The 19,400-nt window shown below is 44.7% G+C and overlaps 1 protein-coding gene across 11 annotated transcripts in view; it reads left to right on the plus strand.

Moving 5' to 3' along the window:
• The first annotated feature begins 240 nt into the window (after window positions 1–240).
• Window positions 241–19,400, plus strand: part of LOC110489591 (RAB11-binding protein RELCH homolog) — a 76,722-nt gene continuing 57,562 nt past the window's right edge. For 7 of the 11 annotated variants that reach the window (XR_005036042.2, XM_036943713.2, XM_036943714.2 and 4 more), the window contains exons 1-2: window positions 241–872; window positions 17,960–18,049. Coding sequence is in view for 10 of the 11 variants with exons in the window: in XM_036943713.2 (XP_036799608.2) it covers window positions 416–872; window positions 17,960–18,049 (547 nt within the window). In the remaining variant the exon portion in view is untranslated. The remainder of the gene's footprint in view (window positions 873–17,959; window positions 18,050–19,400) is intronic. The other 4 variants (XM_036943715.2, XM_090199258.1, XM_090199260.1 and 1 more) reach the window with 1 other exon arrangement.

The following is a 19,400-nucleotide window of genomic DNA, read 5'->3' on the forward strand; positions in this document are numbered from 1 at the left end:
TTAAATTATTAGGGGAGGGTTTAGCCGGGGTATACCATCAATATAAAATAAGAATTTGTTCTCAACTGACTTGCCAAGTTAAATAAAGGTTAAATAAAATGTTTTCATAATGAGGGTTCAATGCAAGTATAACGAGGTGTTCCTGCAGACGCAGAAATGACCACATGCAGGAACGCCCCGAATTGCCGCCCACCCTTCTCGTAGTTTCTTCCTAACCTCTCCCGTATCCAATCTAATCCCACTATTCAATGGCAGAGGCGGGCGCTGGAATGACATTCAACCAAACCCTTCCCTGCATTCAACCCATTTCAGCTGATCGGGGAAAGACGGGCAGATAGCTTAAAATTGGACCCCTCTTCCTGGACGGATGGCTTTCTAGCTAGCTAGAAACAGGTTAAATCTTCATATTAGAAAAATGGCGGCGGATAGCGTCAACCCGTTTAATCTGAGCGATTCTGAAGATGAGGCAGAGCAGAGAGCAGAGGACGGGGTTGATGCCGAAAGGAGCCTTAGCGATGGAGCGCCAGGGCTCCCGTCCAACAACCCCTTCTCCCCGCAGGCGGACGCCGAGCCCCCGGCCCTTCTGCTGTCCAGCACCCGGACCAGCCCAAGTGTGGAAGGCATCTCGGTAGCAGCCGCAGCAATGCCAAGCGGCTTGGCAGAGACTCGGGTATCTGTAGATGTGATTGCTGCTCAACTAATACGGGATCAATACATCCTCACCGCTCTTGAATTTCATACCGAATTGTTGGAGTCAGGGAGGGAGCTTCCCCGGTTGCGGGACTATTTCTCCAACCCGGGCAATTTCGAGAGGCAAAGCGGCACTCCACCAGCTTGTAAAGACCAAGGACTGGGGCCAGGTGGACCGCTAAGTAAGTAAATAGCTATTTGCTCATGTATAACCTAAATGAATTATAATTTAGATGGCTTTATGTGCTAGCTAGTTAGCAGACAGCCTGTTATTCAATGGGGAAACAATGTTGGCACTGTGCTTGTCAGCCAACATTGCTCTGGCTATGTAGAATAAACGAAATTCGATACGACACCTGTTTTTCTCTCTCGTTAGCTAACTGGATTAGACAATAGCAGTGGAAACAACGGATAATTTACTAACCATACAGAGTTATCTCACCTACCCGTGTTAGTCTGTGAGAAGAGTTTCTCCCCTAGGTGCCAGCTGGCTTGGAACAGATGGAACCAAATCAAATAAAACATGCTTCGTAGACAACAGGTGAAAGCTAACAGTGGAATACTTACTTATGGGTCCTTTTCCAACAATGCAGAGTTAAAGATAATACAAAACATTTGAATTAAGAATAGAAATAGTGACACGGTGAATAACGAGTAAAAATAACATGGCTGTAAATAGGGAGTAGAAGACAAATAAATACATCGATGTGCAGGGGAGCAAGGCAACTGAGGTAGTTATGTACTGTACATATAGGTAGGGCTAAAGGGACTAGCAGCAGTGTGTGTGAACGTGTGTGTGGCTTCAGTATGCATGTGTGTGCATGTTGTGTGTGTGTTGGGGTGTCCAGTGTGTGCATAGTCAATGCAAGAGAGTTTGTGCTTAAAAAGGTACATGCAGGCTGTCCAGGTAGCCATTTGATTTGCTAACTAGCAGTCTTGTTTAGAATACTTATGGCGTGGGGGTAGAAGCTGTTCAGGTTCCTGTTGGTTCCACTTGCCCTGTGGTAGCAAAGAGAACAGTCTGTGGCTGGAGTCTTTGACAGTTTTTTTTGGTCCTTCATCTGACACCGCCTGGTATAGAGGTCCTGGATGGTAGGGAGCTTGGCTCCAGTGAGGTATGGGTCTGTACCCACTACCCTGTAGCGCCAAGCAGTTGCCATACCAAGCGGTGATGCAGCCAGTCAGCATGTTCTTGATTGTGCAGCTGTTGAACTCTTTGAGGATCTGAGGGCTCATGCAAAATAATTTCAGCCTCCTGAGGGGGTAGAGGCGTTGTCGTGCCCTCTTCACTACTGTGTTGGTGTGTTTGGACCATGATAAATCCTTAGTGACGTAGACACAGAGGACCATGAAGCCTGTGACCCGTTCCTCTACAGCCTGTCGATGTGAATGGAGACGTGCTTGGCACTCCATTTCCTGGAGTTCACGAACCAGAATAGTAGTGACTATGAACAGCTAGCTGGCGACCTGAAAAGGCCTATCAGACAACCTTCTTTATACCAGTCTAGTAATTGAGATATTTGCATCTTGGCGTCATGTAGGCTGCTGCTGAAGATGGCTATACAGGCTACTCAAACACTAACTAGGCCTATCTTTCTTCTGTCTATCTCTAACTGCCTGTAGCTGTCATTATCTGCCTATACAGTGCCTTCAGAAACTATTCATACCCCTTGATTCATTCCACATTTTATTTGTTTTATAGACTAAATTCAAAATAAATAAATAAAACACATTTTCACCCATCACTCAATACCACATAATGGCAAAGTAAAAACATGTTTTTAGACATTTTTGCATATTTAGTGAAAAATTAAATACAGAAATATCAAATTTACATACAGTACCAGTCAAAGGTTTGGACACACCTACTAATTCAAGAGGTTTAATTTATTTTTGCTATTTTCTACATTGTAGAATATTAGTGAAGACATCAAAACTGTGAAATAACACATGGAATCATGTAGTAACCAAAAAATGGTTAAATAAATATTTTATATTTGTGATTCTTGATGACAGCTTTGCACACTCTTGGCATTCTCTCAACCAGCTTCATGAGGTAGTCACATGGATTGCATTTCAATTAACAGGTGTGCCTTGTTAAAAGTTAATTTGTGGAATTTCTTTCCTTAATGCGTTTGAGCCAATCAGTTGTGTTGTGACAAGGTAAGGAGGGTATACAGAAAATACATTAGCCCTATTTGGTAAAAAACCAAGTCCATATTATGACAAAAACAGCTCAAATAAGCAAAGAGAAACAACAGTCCGTCATTACTTTAAGACATGAAGGTCAGTCAAAACGGAACATTTCAAGAACTTTGAAAGTTTCAAGCGCAGTCGAGCTCTGATGAAACTGGCTCTCATGAGGACCACCACAGGAAAGGAAGACCCAGAGTTACCTCTGCTGCAGAGGATAAGTTCATTAGTTACCAGCCTCAGAAATTGCAGCCCAAATAAATGATTCAGAGTTCAAGTAACAGACACATCTCAACATCAACTGTTCAGAGGAGATTGCGTGAATCAGGCCTTCATGGTCGAATTGCTGCAAAGAAACCACTACTAAAGGACACCAATAATAAAAAGAGACTTGCTTGATCTAAGAAACACGAGCAATGGACATTAGACCGGTTGAAATCTGTCTTTTAGTCTGATGAGTCCAAATTTGAGATTTTTGGTTTGAACCCCACCGTGAAGCATGGAGGAGGAGGAGGTGTGATGGTGTGGGGCTGCGTTGCTGGTGACACTGTCAGTGATGGATTATTTAGAATTCAAGGCACACTTAACCAGCATGGCTACTACAGCATTCTGCAGCGAGAACGACCATCCTATCTAGTTTGTACTTAGTGGGACTATCATTTGTTTTTCAACAGGACAATGACCCAACACACCTCCATGATGTGTAAGGACTATTTGACCAAGATGGTGAGTAATGGAGTACTGCATCAGATGACCTGGCCTCCACAATCACCTGACCTCAACCCAATTGAGATGGTTTTGGATGAGTTGGACCGCACAGTGATGGAAAAGCAGCCAACAAGTGCTCAGCATATGTGGGAACTCCTTAAAGACTGTTGGAAAAGTTTTCCAGATGAAGCTGGTTGAAAGAATGCCAAGTGTGCAAAGCTGTCAAAGGCAAAGGGTGTCTATTTTGTAGAATCTAAAATATATTTTGACTTGTTGAACACTTTTTTTTTCTTTTTTTGGTTACTACATGGTTCCATATGTGTTATTTCATAGTGTTGATGTCTTCACTATTATTCTACTGTGTAGAAAATAGTCCAAATAAAGAAAAACCCTTGAGTGAGTAGGTGTGTCAAACTTTTGACTGGTACTGTAAGTATTCACACCCCTGAGTCAATACTTTGTAGAAGCACCTTCGGTAGCAATTACAGCATTCAGTTTTTCTGTGTAAGTCTCTGAGTTTTCCACACCTGGATTGTGCAACATTTGCCCATTTTTTTTATTTGTTTCAAAATGTTCAAGCTCTGTCTAATTGGTTTTTGATCATTGCTAGACAGGTCGTGCCATAGATTTTCAAGCAGATTTAAGTCCACACTGTAACTTGGCCACCCAGCAACATTCACTGTCTTCTTGTAAGCAACTTCTTTGTCGATTTGGCCTTGTGTTTTAGGTTATTCACCTGCTGAAAAGTCATTTAATCTCCCAGTGTCTGGTGATAAGCAGACTGAAATTGCCTGTGTTTAGCACCATTACATGTATTTTTTTTATCCTGAAAACTTCCCCAGTCCTGAATGATTACAAGCATACCCATAACATGATGCAGCCACCACTATTCTTGAAAATATGGAGAGTGGTACTCTAATGTGTTATGTTTGGGGCAAATCCAATACAACACTTTGTTTTCAGGACAAATAGTTTTTTGCAGTATTACTTTAATACCTTGTTGCAAACAGGATGCACACTTCCTTATTTACACTTGGTCAATTAGGTTAGTATTGTGGAGTAACTACAATGTTGTTGATCCATCCTATGTTTTCTCATATCACAGCCATTAAACTCTGCAACTGTTTTATAGTCATCATTGGCCTCATTGTGAAATACCTGAGTGGTTTCCTTTTTCTCCAGCAACTGTGTTAGGAAGGATGCCTGTATCTTTATAGTCAAGTGTAATTAATAACTTTACCATGCTCAAAGGGATATTCAATGCTTCCTTTGGGGCATTGGAAAAGATCCTTAGTCTTTGTGGTTAAGTCTGTGTTTGAAATGCACTGCTCAACTGAGTGACCTTCCAGATAATTGTATGCATGGGGTACAGAGATGAGGCAGTCATTCATAAATCATGTTAAACACCATTATTGCACACAATCCATGCATCTTATTATGTGACTTCTTAAGTACATATTTACTCCTTAACTTATTTAGGTTTGCCATAACAAAGGGGTTGAATACTTATTGACTCAAGACATTTCAGCTTTTCATGAACTAATTTGTAATAATTTCAAACAAAATTCCCTCTCTTTCTAAAATTATCCGCCGCCATTGTTGCAACCCCTATTACCAGTCTGTTCAACCTCTCTTTCGTATCGTCCGAGATCCCTAAAGATTGGAAAGCTGCCGTGGTCATCCCCCTCTTCAAAGGGGGATTACACTCTAGACCCAAACTGTTATAGACCCACATCTATCCTGCCCTGCCTTTCTAAAGTCTTCGAAAGCCAAGTTAATAAACAGATTACTGACCATTTCGAATCCCACCGTACCTTCTCCGCTGTGCAATCCAAGCTGGTCACGGGCCACGCTCAAGGTACTAAACAATATCATAACTGCCATTGATAAAAGACCGTACTGTGCAGCCGTCTTCATCAACCTGGCCAAGGCTTTCGACTTTGTAAATCACAGTATTCTTATCGGCATACTCAACAGCCTTGGTTTCTCATATGACTGCCTCGCCTGGTTCACCAACTACTTCTCAGACAGAGTTCAGTGTGTCAAATCGGAGGGCCTGTTGTCCGGACCTCTGGCAGTCTCTATGGGGTACCACAGGGTTCAATTCTCGAGCCAACTCTTTTCTCTGTATATATCAATGATGTTGCTCTCGCTGCAGGTGATTCTCTGATCCACCTCTACGTAGACGACACCATTCTGTATACATTTGCCCCTTTAGACACTGTGTTAACAAACCTCCAAACGAGCTTCAATGCCATACAACACTCCTTCCGGTGCCTCCAACTGCTCTTAAATGCTTTTCAACCTTTTCACTGTCAGACTAGCATCAATACTCTGGATGGCTCTGACTTAGAATATGTGGACAACAACAAATACCTAGGTGTCTGACTAGACTGTAAACTCTCCTTCCAGACTCATATTAAACATCTCCAATCCAAAATTACATCTAGAATCTGCTTCCTATTTTGCAACAAAGCCTCCTTCACTTACGCCGCCAAACATACCCTCGTAAAACTGACTATCCTACCGATCCTAGACTTCGGCGATGTAATTTACAAAATAGCCTCAAACTCTACTCAGCAAACTGAATGCAGTCTATCACAGTGCCATCCGTTTTGCCACCAAAGCCCCATATACCACCCACCACTGCGACCTGTATGCTCTCATTGGCTGGCCCTTGCTACATATCCGTTGCCAGACCCACTGGCTCCAGGTCATCTTTGCTAGGTAAAGCTCTGCCTTTTCTCAGCTCACTGGTCACCATAACAACACCCACCCGTAGCACTCACTCCAGCAGGTATATCTCACTGGTCATCCCCAAAGCCAACACCTCCTTTTGTCTGCCTTTCCTTCCAGTTCTCTGCTGCCAGTGACTGGAACAAATTGCAAGATTTGCTGAAGTTGGAGACTTATATTTCTCTCACTAACTTTAAACATCAGCTATCTGAGCAGCTTACCAATCGCTGCAGCTGTACATAGTCCATCTGTGAATAGCCCATCCAATCTACCTACCTCATCCCCATATTGCTTTTTATTTACTTTTCTGCTCTTTTGCACAACAGTATTTCTACTTGCACATCATCTGCACATCTATCACTCCAGTGTTAATTTGCTAAATTGTAATTACTTCGCTACTATGGCCTATTTATTGCCTTACCACCTCACGCCATTTGCACACACTGTATATATACTTATTTAAATATATATTGTGTTATTGACTGCACTTTTGTTTAGTCCATGTGTAACTCTGTGTTGTTGTTTGTTGCACTGTTTTGCTTTATCTTGGCCAGGTTGCAGTTGTAAATGAGAACTTGTTCTCCACTAGCCGACCTGGTTAAATAAAGGTGGGGGAAAATAAAACATAAAAAAAAATCCACTTTGACAGTATGGGCTCTTGTATGTAGGCCAGTGACAACTACATTTAATCCATTTTAAATTCAGGCTGTAACAGCACAAAATGTGGAAAAAGTCAAGGGGTGTGAATAATTTCTGAAGTCATTGTAGCTGTCTGTGTAGCTGTCTGTGTAGCAGTCTATAGCTGTCTGTGTAGCAGTCTAGCTGTCTCTTACTGCCTTCAACTCTCTCAAGCTGTCTCTTACTGCCTTCAACTGTCTCAAGCTGTCTGTAGCTGTCTCTTACTGCCTTCAACTGTCTCAAGCTGTCTGTAGCTGTCTCTTACTGCCTTCAACTCTCTCAAGCTGTCTGTAGCTGTCTCTTACTGTCTTCAACTCTCTCAAGCTGTCTCTTACTGCCTTCAACTGTCTCAAGCTGTCTGTAGCTGTCTCTTACTGCCTTCAACTCTCTCAAGCTGTCTCTTACTGCCTTCAACTGTCTCAAGCTGTCTGGCTGTCTCTAGCTGTCGCGGTCTCTTGCTGTCTGTAGCTGTCTCTTACTGCCTTCAACTCTCTCAAGCTGTCTGTAGCTGTCTCTTACTGCCTTCAACTGTCTCAAGCTGTCTGTAGCTGTCTCTTACTGCCTTCAACTCTCTCAAGCTGTCTGTAGCTGTAGCGGTGTCTTGCTGCCTGTAGCGGTTTCTTGCTGTTTCTGACTGTCTCTATCGCTCTATTATAACTCCTCTCTGTGTCCCCTCGGCATGACAACGATAGAAGAGAAATACATAGTGTATGGGACCAGGATAATTCACATGGCCTACATGCCTAAAAGCTGAAGAGGAAAGTGGAGTAGATGGGTAGGAAGATGGTTGTCTCCTTCTGTGGTATTAGTCCCCTTCCCCCATTTTCTAGAATAGATTTGACACACACACACACACACACACACACACAACACAATGGTATGCTGACACAAATGGACTGCTTCTACATCAGCAAACCAAACATTCAACTGCCCCAAATCTTAGGGGCATGGGTTCTTCGACATGTTGCACCAATGAACACAGGAATGCATTCCTAGTTCTGATCTGTATTCTGTGTCGTACTGTTTTAGCAACAATCAAGGCTGGTGACCTTATTTCCATCCCTTTCTACTGATAAGAGCTACGATAAGAATAGAAGCCTGAGCTGTGTAAACTGCATTTCCATGATTGTGTTATGTGCCTCCCACTCGCCGTACTTAGTCCTTCCCGATCTAACACAACTGGATAGGTGAAAGCAGGGGTTCCACTATACAGCTTGCACCTGTACAGCCATGTGAAATCAGTGCTTATTAGGCTGTCTTGGGAGGGAGGACGTAAGGATGCTTGTCATGATAGCCTACTAGCCTCTATGTATAGCAGACATTGTTCAGCTCATGGCTAAGCCTAATGGCCTCTGTCTGTGGCGCCTCGCTGGTTGCCGTGGAGCTGGAGGACTGAGGTATCCCAGGGGGCATTGCTTGTGTTGTTATTATTTTATTTTTTCTCTCTCCATTGTTGAGAAGGGCCTGTAAGTTATTATTCACTGTTAGTCTGTTTACAAAGCATGTGACAAATACAATTTGATTGGATTTTTAAAAATTTGATCTCTAAGGATGGGTGAGGGCTTGGATGAAGTTGCTCTGAGACACTGATCTATGGTCAGCTTAGCATTTCACCCCACAGTGTTATGGTTAGGAACAGGATGCTGAGAGGAACTCCACCTGTCCTCTATTGTGTTTACTTCACTGATAAACAGGAGGCGAGAGAAGACCGAGAGGGGGACAGCTTGAGGGTCTGCCCCTAGGGTCAACGGGGCCTACACCCAGCCCAGGGGAGGGTTTCCCTTGCCGCCTCTGCTCACTCTTTCCAGGTTTCAAGCAGGCTGAACAACTAGAATGAGAGAGGAGTTTTAGGGCCCATAAAAATCTAGAAATGGTTGTATTATGTTCTAACGTTGTGCATTAGCTGCTCCATTGGTGGCACATCATGTAGACCTAACAGAGGTGTCCTGCACCACGTGGAAAACCATGTAGGAAACGGTCAGAGTAAAGAAACCGTCTCATAGGCTAGGCATCAAAAGGGTCACTTGTTGCTGTTAACACTATGATCTGGCTAGCTCTCGGTCACCACCACCCTGCTAATTTAACAGACTTAGCAGCTAGCATGGTGCTCTGTTCACTTGCTGCAGCAGGCCACTGCACAACTCAACACCATAGCCCACTGAGCTGAAGCCTAAACATTTAGGCCTAATTCCAGGAGTTAATACAAGTTCTCAGGTTAGGCTGCTCATTGAGCTGGATGAGCCCCTCCACCCATTTGCACAATGTTCCTCTTGCCCACTCTCCCTCTCTACCCAGCTCATTGTTTTCTCCTCAGTGGCTAGCTGATTAGCATCTCGCTACAATCTGCTTGCTCAACGCCCAGTTCAATCAGAGACTAAGCTGTTAGCATTAGCGCTCTGTTTTAGCTAGCCATTCTGTTCGTTGAAAAGACTTAGCCAAGGCCTAGCCTACTACCCTGCTTTCTTGGGCGCTAGGAACACGCAGTCAAGCACACACTTGCTCACTCAGAGCAAGAATAACACACACACACTTAATAGGTAAGAAGAAATAACACACATAAACATGCACACAGTAAGAAAAAAGCACACACAGACACAGATTTGCTGCAGGGCTGGGAGAGGCTGATTTAATCACACTGTGGGACATTTGGGTCTGCTCCACCTGTTTCTGTTCTGTGTGTGTGCATCTCAGTCAATAGGCCTGCACTGTCTGTACTTGATAATTCAGCTATCATGCTGTAGAATAGATCTATCATAATATTGACTCTGATTTACTGTCAGTAGGACTGGCACAATTATTGTATAATTATGTAACCGACAATTACGGACAATAATCGTGAACTGATTGTAATAACTGTCTTAAAACATACATTTTCAGAGGAAGGAGGGATTCAACTTAATATTCAAGTAGATAAAGTTTACCCAAAGCAGTTTTAAGTTTGACATGAATTGGGCAGAGTTGGTAATCATATTAGGAGCAGATGGGCACGGTTGGGAGGAGAACCTTCATTTCCAACAGTTCCCGGCAGACAGAACCATTAGTTTTGGAGCTGGGCATCACCAGAGCTGTGTTGTATTCATTAGGTGTTTCGTAGCGACTTTTCTAAGATGCATTACAAGCTCAAAACATATATTTTTTTTAAATTAAAATGACAATTTATGACAATAACCGTGGCTATTTGCAGGACAATTAATTAATACCCCAAATTCCCTAATCGTCACCCTAATGCCCTACCTGTCAGTCAAATCAAAACCAATTTTATTTGTCTCATGTGTCGATTACAACAGGTGTAGAACTTACTGTGAAATGCTGAATACAACAGGTGTAGAACTTACTGTGAAATGTTTACTTCCAAGCCCTTAACCAACAATGCAGTTCAAGAAATAGAGTTAATGAAATATTTACTAAATAAAGTCAAATAAAAAATAATAATAATCAAAAAAGTAACATAAAAGTACATAACAACGAGGCGACATACAGGGGGCACCAAGTCCATGTGCATAACAATAACGTATTACTACATACAGGGGGCACCGGTACCAAGTCCATGTACATAACAACGAGGCGACATACAGGGGGCACCAAGTCCGTGTACATAACAACGAGGCGACATACAGGGGGCACCGGTACCAAGTCCATGTACATAACAACGAGGCTACATACAGGGGGCACCGGTACCAAGTCCATGTACATAACAACGAGGCTACATACAGGGGGCACCGGTACCAAGTCCATGTACATAACAACGAGGCGACATACAGGGGGCACCAAGTCCATGTACATAACAACGAGGCGACATACAGGGGGCACCAAGTCCATGTACATAACAACGAGGCGACATACAGGGGGCACCAAGTCCATGTACATAACAACGAGGCGACATACAGGGGGCACCAAGTCCATGTACATAACAACGAGGCGACATACAGGGGGCACCGGTACCAAGTCCATGTACATAACGAGGCGACATACAGGGGGCACCGGTACCAAGTCCATGTACATAACAACGAGGCGACAAACAGGGGGCACCGGTACCAAGTCCATGTACATAACAACGAGGCGACATACAGGGGGCACCGGTACCAAGTCCATGTACATAACAACGAGGCGACATACAGGGGGCACCGGTACCAAGTCCATGTACATAACAACGAGGCGACATACAGGGGGCACCGGTACCAAGTCCATGTACATAACAATAACGTATTACTACATACAGGGGGCACCGGTACCAAGTCCATGTACATAACAACGAGGCTACATACAGGGGGCACCGGTACCAAGTCCATGTACATAACGATAACGAGGCGACATACAGGGGGCACCGGTACCAAGTCCATGTACATAACAACGAGGCGACAAACAGGGGGCACCGGTACCAAGTCCATGTACATAACGATAACGTATTACTACATACAGGGGGCACCGGTACCAAGTCCATGTACATAACAATAGCGTATTACTACATACAGGGGGCACCGGTACCAAGTCCATGTACATAACAACGAGGCGACATACAGGGGGCACCAAGTCCATGTACATAACAACGAGGCGACATACAGGGGGCACCGGTACCAAGTCCATGTACATAACAATAACGTATTACTACATACAGGGGGCACCGGTACCAAGTCCATGTACATAATAACGAGGCGACAAACAGGGGGCACCGGTACCAAGTCCATGTACATAACAACGAGGCGACAAACAGGGGGCACCGGTACCAAGTCCATGTACATAACGATAACGTATTACTACATACAGGGGGCACCGGTACCAAGTCCATGTACATAACAATAGCGTATTACTACATACAGGGGGCACCGGTACCAAGTCCATGTACATAACAATAACGTATTACTACATACAGGGGGCACCGGTACCAAGTCCATGTATATAACGATAACGTATTACTACATACAGGGGGCACCGGTACCAAGTCCATGTACATAATAACGTATTACTACATACAGGGGGCACCGGTACCAAGTCCATGTACATAATAACGTATTACTACATACAGGGGGCACCGGTACCAAGTACATGTACATAACAACGAGGCGACATACAGGGGGCACCAAGTCCATGTACATAACAACGAGGCGACATACAGGGGGCACCAAGTCCATGTACATAACAACGAGGCGACATACAGGGGGCACCAAGTCCATGTACATAACAACGAGGCGACATACAGGGGGCACCGGTACCAAGTCCATGTACATAACAATAACGTATTACTACATACAGGGGGCACCGGTACCAAGTCCATGTGCATAACGATAGCGTATTACTACATACATTGGGCACCGGTACCAAGTCCATGTACATAACGATAACGTATTACTACATACAGGGGGCACCGGTACCAAGTCCATGTACATAACAACGAGGCGACAAACAGGGGGCACCGGTACCAAGTCCATGTGCATAACGATAACGTATTACTACATACAGGGGGCACCGGTACCAAGTCCATGTACATAACAACGAGGCGACATACAGGGGGCACCAAGTCCATGTACATAACGAGGCGACATACAGGGGGCACCGGTACCAAGTCCATGTGCATAACGATAACGAGGCTACATACAGGGGGCACCAAGTCCATGTACATAACAACGAGGCGACATACAGGGGGCACCAAGTCCATGTACATAACAACGAGGCGACATACAGGGGGCACCAAGTCCATGTACATAACAACGAGGCGACATACAGGGGGCACCGGTACCAAGTCCATGTACATAACGATAACGTATTACTACATACAGGGGGCACCGGTACCAAGTCCATGTACATAACGATAACGTATTACTACATACAGGGGGCACCGGTACCAAGTCCATGTGCATAACGATAACGTATTACTACATACAGGGGGCACCGGTACCAAGTCCATGTGCATAACGATAACGTATTACTACATACAGGGGGCACCGGTACCAAGTCCATGTACATAACAACGAGGCGACATACAGGGGGCACCAAGTCCATGTACATAACGAGGCGACATACAGGGGGCACCGGTACCAAGTCCATGTGCATAACGATAACGAGGCTACATACAGGGGGCACCAAGTCCATGTACATAACAACGAGGCGACATACAGGGGGCACCAAGTCCATGTACATAACGAGGCGACATACAGGGGGCACCGGTACCAAGTCCATGTACATAACGATAACGTATTACTACATACAGGGGGCACCGGTACCAAGTCCATGTGCATAACGATAACGTATTACTACATACAGGGGGCACCGGTACCAAGTCCATGTGCATAACAATAACGAGGCGACATACAGGGGGCACCGGTACCAAGTCCATGTACATAACAATAACGAGGCGACATACAGGGGGCACCGGTACCAAGTCCATGTACATAACAATAACGTATTACGACATACAGGGGGCACCGGTACCAAGTCCATGTACATAACAATAACGAGGCGACATACAGGGGGCACCGGTACCATGTGCATGTACATAACAATCACGAGGCTACATACAGGGGGCACCGGTACCAAGTCCATGTGCAGGGATACAGGTGAGTCCAGGTCATTTGTAAAGTGACTATGCATAGATGATAAACAACAAATTGTTTTTACACTTCTGCTAAGGGACGGTGGGGGTCAATATGGGTGACCATTTGATTAATTGTTCAGCAGTCTTATGGCTTGGAGGTAGAAGCTGTTAAGGAGCCTTTTGGTCCTAGACTTGGCGCTCTGGTACCGCTTCCCATGCGGTAGCAGAGAGAACAGTTTATGACTGGAGTCTTTGACAATTTGTAGGTCCTTCCTCTGACACTGCCTGGTACAGAATTTCTGGATGTCAGGAGACTTGGCCCCAGTGATGTACTGGGCCCTACGCACTACCCTCTGTAGTGCCTTACGTTCAGATGCCGGGCAGTTGCCTTACCAGGCAGTGATGCAACCAGTCAGGATGCTCACGAGGGTACAGCTGTAGAACTTTTTGAGGATCTGGGGACCCATGCCAAATCTTTTCAGTCTCCTGAGGAGGGAAAGGTGTTGTCCTGCCCTCTTCACAGCTGTCTTGGTGTGTTTGGACCATGATAGTTTGTTGGTGATGTGGACACCAAGGAACTTAACTCTCAACCTGCTCCACTTCAGTCCCGTCGATGTTAATGAGGGCCTATCCAGCCCTCTTTTTCCTGTAGTCCACAATCATCTCCTTTGTCTTTCTCACATTGAGGGAGAGGTTGTTGTCTTGGCACCACACTGCCAGGTCTCTGACCTCCCAATAGGCTGTCTCATCGTTGTCGGTAATCAGGCCTACCACTGTTGTGTCATCAGCAAACTTAATGATGGTGTTGGAGTTGTGCTTGGCCACGCAGTTGTGGGTGAACAGGGAGTACAGGAGGGGCATGCACCCCTGAGGAGCCCCAGTGTTGAGGATCAGCGTGGCAGATATGTTGCTGCCTTACCTTACCACCTGGGTGCGGCCTGTCAGGAAGTCCAGGATCCAGTTGCAGAGGGAGGTGTTTAGGCTCAGGGTCCTTAGCTTAGTGATAAGCTTTGTGGGCACAATGGTGTTGAACGCTGAGCTGTAGTCACTGAACAGCATTCTCACATAGGTGTTCCTTTTGTCCAGGTGGGAAAGGGCAGTGTGGAGTGCAATAGAGATTGCATCATCTGTGGATCTGTTTGGGCGGTATGCAGATTTGAGTGGGTCTACGGTTTCCGGCATGATGGTGTTGATGTGAGCCTTTCAAAGCACTTCATGGCTATCCGACGCGAGTGCTACAGAACTTTCAGATCACTATGGTGATCTGTTTGAGTCTGTAATACCAACATGTTTCAATCAGGGAGAGGTTGAAAATGTCAGTGAAGACACTAGCCAGTTGGTCCGGTCATGCTTGCAGTACACGTCCTGGTAATCCGCCTGGCCCCGCGGCTTTGTGAATGTTGACCTGTTTTTAAAGGTTTTGCTCACATCGGCTACGGAGAGCGTGATCACACAGTTGTCTGGAACAGCTGGTGCTCTCATGCGTGCTTCAGTGTTTCTTAGCTCGAAGTGAGCATAAAAGGCATTTAGCTCGTCTGGTAGGCTCGTGTCACTGGGAAGCTTGTGGCTGTGCTTCCCTTTAGTCAATAATATTTTTCAAGCCTTGCCACATCCGACGAGCGTCACAGCCAGTATGGTACGATTCCATCTTTGTCCTGTATTGGTGCTTTTCCTGTTTGATGGATCGTCTGAGAGCATAGCAGTAGTTCTTATAAGTCTCCCGCTCCTTTAAGGCGGCAGCTCTATTTAGTTAAGATTTTTATTTAACCTTTATTTAACTAGTCAGTTAAGAACACATTCTTATTTACAATGATGACCTACCTAAAGGCAAAAGGCCTCCTGCAGGATTAATAATAAATAAACAAAAAATATAGGACAAATCACAACCAGAGACAACACTACATAACGAGAGACCTAAGGCGATAACACAGCATGGCAGCAACACATGACAACAACATGGCAGCAACACATGACAACAACATGGTAGCAACACATGACAACAACATGGTAGCAACACTTGACAACAACATGGCAGCAGCACATGACAACATGGCAGCAGCACATGACAACAACATGGCAGCAGCACAAAAGTGTACAAACATTGTTGGGCATAGAAAACAGCACAAAGGGCAAGAAGGTAGAGACAACAATACATTACGCAAAGCAGCCACAACTGTCAGTAAGAGTGTCCCTGATAAGGTCTTTGAATGAAGAGATTGAGATAAAACTGTCCAGTTTGAGTGTTTGTTGCAGCTCGTTCCAGTCGCTAGCTGCATGGATGTGTGTGCTTTGGGGATCTTTAACAGAATGTGACTGGGTGTTTGGTATGTGGAGGATGAGGGCTGCAGTAGATATCTCAGATAGGGGGAGTGAGGCCTAAGAGGGTTTTATAAATGAGCAACAACCAGTGGGTCTTGTGACGGGTATACAGAGATGATCAGTTTACAGAAGCGTATCGAGTGCAGTGATGTGTCCTATAAGGAGCATCTAGCCTTTGGCTCGGAGCGGATGTTGCCTGTAATCCATGGCTTCTGGTTGGGATATGTACGTACGGTCACTGTGGAGATGACAGTCAGACACTTGTTGTGCCTCTCGCTCTCACTCCCCTCTCTCACTGTCTCTCTCTCCTTTCCTTTGTGAAAGATCCTGTCATCCCCTACAGATTCCAGACATTCTGAGATCTGTCTGAAGCACCAGAGTGTCCTCAACACCCCCCAGCCAAATAGACACTGAGAATGTTGTTGCAATTAGAGTCCCACAACGTACTGCGCTCATTGATTGGGAGGGAGCACACTGGAAAGATGGGGCCATATGAAACCTCAGGCTGTCGGTTTTCAAACACAAGAGAGGACAATATAAGCCATGGGCACAGACCTGAGCGCGCGCACACACACACACACACACACACATACAGAGTTCCAAACAAGTTGGCAGTGACACACTCTCACACACCCTCCCTTGGCAGTCACAGGACTGAGTGTGTGTGCTTTGTGTGGCCACAGATCTGACCATGTGACTCACATTCATTACTGTAGCATCACATCCGGTTTGACGTTGTTGTTCGTTTTGGACTTCAGCAAGGCTTTTTTTGGGCTGTTCGGGCACACAAGATTTTTTTCTCTCGAAGGAAGCCGGTAGCCAAAGTCTACTCCCCCCTTGTCGGCGATTGGTCAACATTAGGAATTCTTCCGTGAAATGTCTGTTGTCATTCAACGAGAAATGACTGGTCCTCATGTACATGTTTTCACTTGAGAAATACTGCACCAAACATCATAGTTAGATGTAAAAGTGTGCCACTAAGATCTCTACAAAAATGTCAAAATTAATGACAGAGTTCTTGAATTATCTTGGATGAATTCAGACTATTTTGAGGAAGTGTATACCGGCTACGGCGTCTCAAAATGGACAAATGGTACTATTGCCGCTTTTTCAGGTTTAATGCTTATTTCCTGAATTTTTTTGTCTTGAGGTGCAAAGAAAATAAAGCGGTTTTAAAGGAAATATTCTTGCAAATCTATACATTTTACTACGTCTAATGTGTATTCACTAATGTGTATTTTTTTTAATTAAATTTTTGAACCCTGCTTTTCTACCAATTTTTGTGATATCCAATTGGTAGTTAGTCTTGTCCCATCACTGCAACTCCCTAACGGACTCTGGAGTGGCGAAGGTCGAGAGCCATTCGTCCTCCAAAACACGACCCTGCCAAGCCGCACTGCTTCTTGACACAAAGAAGCATTTCAAGGTCCTGGAGTGGCCAAGCCAGACTCCAGATTTTTAACCCCATAGAAAATCTTTGGAGGGAGTTGAAAGTCCGTGTTGCCCAGCAACAGCCCCAAACATCACTGCTCTAAAGGAGATCTGCATGGAGGAATGGGCCAAAATGCCAGCAACAGTGTGTGAAAACCTTGTGAAGACTTACAGAAAACGTTTGACCTCTGTCATTGCCAACAAAGGGTATATAACAAAGTATTGAGAAACTTTTGTTATTGACCAAATACTTATTTTCCACCATAATTTGCAAATAAATTCATTAAAAAAAAAAAAAATTATCTCATTTTGTCTGTCATAGTTGAAGTGTACCTATGATGAAAATTACAGGCCTCTCATCTTTTTAAGTGGGAGAACTTGCACAATTGGTGGCTGACTAAATACTTTTTTGCCCCACTGTACCTCGCTAATTCCTCAACCCTGCTTGGTAGGAAACCCCTCAGGACGATGTATAACCCAGAAAACAAACCTGTTTAGGTGTTGTCTACTACCATGTCCTCTCCTGTCCACTCTCCACATATAGTGTTATGTTGTCTGTTGTGATTTCTCCCAAGCTGTTGTTTATAGCCAGGGTGATGTGGTGAATACTGTAATGATCACTATATGAATGGGCTGAATGATTTGATTGCTTTCTCTGTGCCTTTCTCCTGACAGACCGAGCGGGCAGCATCAGCACGTTGGACTCTCTGGACTTCGCCCGTTACTCTGACGACGGGAACCGGGAGTCGGATGAGAGGGTGGCAGGTAAGACAAGCTGTACCTGTCCTGACCGGGCAGAGATCGAGAGACGGACATGAAGAAGGAGAGACAAAACAGACAACAGACAAAAAAGAGCAGGGGAAGGGATAGAAATACAGACAGAGTATACTGGACCTTTCCTTGCCCTGTATGATGTCACGGTATAACTACAGCCCTGTATGATGTCACGGTATAACTACAGCCCTGTATGATGTCACGGTATAACTACAGCCCTGTATGATGTCATGGTATAACTACAGCCCTGTATGATGTCATGGTATAACTACAGCCCTGTATGATGTCACGGTATAACTACAGCCCTGTATGGTGTCACGGTATAACTGCAGCCCTGTATGGTGTCACGTTGTAACTACAGCTCTGTATGGTGTCACGGTATAACTACAGCTCTGTATGGTGTCACGGTATAACTACAGCCCTGTATGGTGTCACGGTATAACTACAGCCCTGTATGGTGTCACGGTATAACTGCAGCCCTGTATGGTGTCACGGTGTAACTACAGCCCTGTATGGTGTCTCGGTGTAACTACAGCCCTGTATGGTGTCTCGGTGTAACTAAAGCCTTTTATGATGTCATAGTAGCACTCCAGCCATTTATGACATCATAGTAGTACTCCAGCCGTGTATGATGTGGCATCATAAGGCCACACCAGCCCAGTAGAGCTCACTGAGGATGACGTCACTATGGTTCCATTCCAGATTTACCTACCCATTCAAATATCCCTGTCAGTAACCTACATAGCTTTCAATGGGCCTGTCTAGTGAGGCTACAGCGTTAGAGAGATTTACCTCCATGTTCTTCAAATGTAATTGAAACCGTGTTATTTTCTCTCACAGGAGCTGTCGATGTCACTGGATGTTGTAAAATTCACACTTTTTTTCCTGAGCTTTTCTCACAACCCCCACCAGCTAATCTTCTCTGAATAGGTTAAAGGTCAGAGAGGATGAACTGAATACGTTAAAGAGCAGAGAGGATGAACTGAATAGGTTAAAGAGCAGAGAGGATGAACTGAATACGTTAAAGAGCAGAGAGGATGAACTGAATACGTTAAAGAGCAGAGAGGATGAACTGAATACGTTAAAGAGCAGAGAGGATGAACTGAATAGGTTAAAGAGCAGAGAGGATGAACTGAATACGTTAAAGAGCAGAGAGGATGAACTGAATACGTTAAAGAGCAGAGAGGATGAACTGAATACGTTAAAGAGCAGAGAGGATGAACTGAATACGTTAAAGGTCAGAGAGGATGAACTGAATACGTTAAAGAGCAGAGAGGATGAACTGAATACGTTAAAGAGCAGAGAGGATGAACTGAATACGTTAAAGAGCAGAGAGGATGAA

The sequence above is a fragment of the Oncorhynchus mykiss genome, chromosome 15, assembly GCF_057628025.1.
Source record: "Oncorhynchus mykiss isolate SJ-2025 chromosome 15, ASM5762802v1, whole genome shotgun sequence".
Lineage (NCBI taxonomy): Eukaryota > Metazoa > Chordata > Actinopteri > Salmoniformes > Salmonidae > Oncorhynchus > Oncorhynchus mykiss.